The following is a 3091-nucleotide window of genomic DNA, read 5'->3' as shown; positions in this document are numbered from 1 at the left end:
GAGGAGACAAGATGGATGGATCAGAAGGTCAGAGTCTTGTTGGGTAATGGGGGCAGGTGTCCCAGGAGTGAAGAGGGGAGAAGGGAGTATTGGGTCCATCATTTGTTGCAGCCACTACACAGAGAGGTTGAGGAAAGAAGGAGTGCTGTGATTTGAGGTGTCTGTGTCCATGGCACACCTGTGGGAGGGAATTGGATGTGTCTTCATGACATAGCACAGGTCTGGCTCTTCCTTGAAGTGTTCCTTTCCCTAAAGTCTGTCTCAAACCATCTCTGTGCAACTGCTGTTCAGCCTGCAGGGACCATCACTTAACCAGCACAGGGCCACGCCGTAGCCAGCACCAGCAGCCCGTGCTGGCGACACCGGCCCGCGTGCCCGGGTTGGCCTCAGTCCCACTGGCAGACCTGTGCCACCCCAGCTGTCACTGAGCAGCTGCTCCAGGGCGCTGAGCAAAGCTGGGTTCACTCACCCCAACGGGCGGGCACTGGCACAGGAGCTGCCAGCAAGGATGGGCACTGCCATGCTGTGCCTTCGAGATGGGACGGGGGGTGACAAGGGCAGAGCGGGTCAGTGACAGCCGACCGTGGCACCACAGGGCACAGCAGCCAGTAATTGCACTTTTTCTGCATTGCAAAATGATTATTAGCACCTCAGTTCATTATCAGAGCAAATTTAATTTTTCAATGTAAAGGAGCCAGTTGTATTTATAAAGGAAACACTGTTGATACAGCCGGAAAAAATTAATTCATGACAAATGTAAGGAAAACTAATAGTCTTTAACCAGGGCAATATTTGACTGTGTCTAATTGTGCTTTGCGAGGTTTGAAAAGTCCTGGCAGAAATTCTTGCAGAGGCATTTTGCACTTCTCCTGATGAAACTGCATTTAAACATTGGGGTTGCTTTTTTTTTTTTTTTTTTTTTTTTTTTTTAATTAACCTTGTGCCAATCTGGTCAAATTATAGAAATACTGCTGTGGAAAGCTGGTATTCTCTGGTGTATTTGTGCACTGGCAGGGGCATTGTGTGCATTTGGGAAGGTCCTGTCTAATCCAAATCCATTCAGACAGAAAACAAGGAAGAGGGAGCAGAGGGAAGGCCGAGTGGCCGCAGGGAGCTGCCAGGCAGGAGGCGCTCGGGCTGAGCACAGCCCGTGGAGCCTGCAGGCAGGGCTGCCCGCAGCCAGAGGAGGAAGGTTTAGCAGGCACCGGGGCGTTTGGGATGGGGGAGGTTTCAGAGACACGTGTTCTGTTCACTGGCAAGAGCACGCAGATGCGGGTAACCTTTGGAGCGATGGGCTGATTGCACGTGGCCAGAGCAAGCCCAGCACAAGAGGCACAAGCCCAGCTGAGGCTTCAGCTGTTTCCTGCTTGGGTCAGAGCTCCAGGGGGCTGTTCCTGCTGGGCTCTCCAGAGGTGTCCACATCCCAGTTGTGCCCCAGCCCCACTGTGGCACCAGCCACGTCCTTTGTGTGGACAGGCTGCAGCTCTTCCAGCCGACAGCAGCAGGCGACCCGGCTCCTCCGTGTGCTGAAATCCCGGGTGCAGGCAGGCCCGGGCGGGGCACAGGCTGGGGAGCACTGCCCTGTCTGAGCTGGGGGCTCTCCAGCACCTGCAGTGCCACTGCTGCCGGAGGGCAAACCAGAGGGTCCCAGTTTGTGGAAGCACTGGGCAGGACGGCCCCGGCTGTTTTCCTGGAGGTGTTGCAAAGGGGACGCTGCCCCTGCAGTGTCGTCCCCCTTCAGCCCTGCGGACAGTCCCAGCCTCTCGCCCTCCCACCGCACTCGGCTCTCCTCAGGACAGCTTGGAAATGCGCCGTCTCCTCAACTCAGCTGCCAACTTGAAGCCAATTTGCATTGGATAATTATTTTCAATTAAGTGATAACAATCGTGTTCTGAACAGAAATAATCTTGTCCAAAGGCCAAACAGTTTATCCCGTCTCGGAGATGAGGCTGCCGCTCCGTGCGCCCCGGCAGCGCCGTTATCGCCCGCGGCGCGGGGCTGGGCGGCGGCCGGGGCTCGGGCTCCGGCAGGCTGGCACCGCTGCTCCGCATCGTCCCTGCGGGAGCCGCGGACGCGCCCCGGCTCCGGCCGCTGTGTGCCGTGTCCGTGCTGGCTGCGCCGGCGTTCCTCGCTCGCCAAAGCAGCGCCAGCCACTGCGGGTCCCCCGTGCGCAGGCAGGGGTGACTGTGGGCTGGTGACAGTCCCTGCAGAGCCTGTCAGCCATCAGTCTGCGACTGCGGCCGCTGGAAAGAGCAAGCGGCGCTGCTGCTGCGCAGCACCGCGTCAGCCTGAGCCGCTTCTGCCCCCAGGGAGGAAAGGACCCCCCAGCCACGGCACCTGCCAGCGCGACAGGAGCCGCATTAGCGTGACACTGGGACTGGGAGGCTCTGGCCAGCTCCAGCACGAGAGGCAGGAGCGGTGCCGGAGGCAGCTGCCGCCCTGGAGGCTCCGGCCGCAGCAGGACGCGCAGGGGCTGCAGCAGAAGCCAGGCTCTGCCAGCGTGGCCCATCCTGGGGGCTGCCCCACGGCCTCCTGCCCTCTCCCCACAGCGATGCGCGGAGAGGTGGCGCTGGCCCCCAGAGCCACCAGAGCCAGCCCAGGCCAGCGGCGGGGCGGCTGGGCTCGCATGGACTCATCCTGCACTTTCCTGGAGTTTTCAATCTGCCAGAGCCCAGTCAGTTGGGAAGATTGGACTCCGGAGCTCCTGCAAGTGAAAAATAGCAAATCCAATATCTTTTTAGTGGTGTTTTTATATTCAAATTAGACATAATCTCCATGAATAAAATTACTGTTCCCAAAGGGATCATGCCCAATTTAAATGTATAAAATGTCATTAAAAGGGCGCTGGCTTGCTATTAAAATTTAACTCCAGCAAACCCCCAATGTCATTTGTATTATAGTTTTACAATTAAGCCAGAAATGTTGGAAATAATAGTTTTGATGTACAATCTGGTACCATACAGTAGGAGCACATTGTTCCTCAGAAGCTGCAGCCGGACCTATCGCTGGCACAAGGGCCACCAGCCGTGGCTCCTGGGGACAGGAGGGACAGGGCACAGCCCTGGCCCTGACGAGTGGCAGCAGGTCCCTG

The 3091-nt window shown here is 57.5% G+C and overlaps 1 protein-coding gene across 1 annotated transcript; it reads left to right on the top strand.

Moving 5' to 3' along the window:
• Window positions 1–508: 508 nt before the first annotated feature.
• On the top strand, window positions 509–2836 carry LOC128822428 (uncharacterized). Its single transcript, XM_054004129.1, has 3 exons — window positions 509–566; window positions 1974–2180; window positions 2310–2836. Exons 1-3 carry the CDS (start codon window positions 509–511, stop codon window positions 2762–2764), a joined length of 720 nt encoding a protein of 239 aa, XP_053860104.1. The 3' UTR covers window positions 2765–2836.
• The last annotated feature ends 255 nt before the right edge of the window (window positions 2837–3091 follow it).

This window comes from Vidua macroura, chromosome Z, assembly GCF_024509145.1.
Source record: "Vidua macroura isolate BioBank_ID:100142 chromosome Z, ASM2450914v1, whole genome shotgun sequence".
NCBI classification, from domain to species: domain Eukaryota; kingdom Metazoa; phylum Chordata; class Aves; order Passeriformes; family Viduidae; genus Vidua; species Vidua macroura.
Note: the sequence above shows the minus strand (reverse complement) of the source record. Positions and strands in the feature narration are given on the sequence as shown.

Coding starts and splice junctions, on each gene's coding strand:
- LOC128822428 (XM_054004129.1), top strand. CDS start 509: ATGGGCACTGCCATGCTGTGCCTTCGAGATGGGACGGGGGGTGACAAG. Junction 567..1,973: donor GGGTGACAAGGGCAGAGCGG/GTCAGTGACAGC, acceptor GCGCCCCGGCAG/CGCCGTTATCGCCCGCGGCG. Junction 2,181..2,309: donor TCCCCCGTGCGCAGGCAGGG/GTGACTGTGGGC, acceptor TTCTGCCCCCAG/GGAGGAAAGGACCCCCCAGC.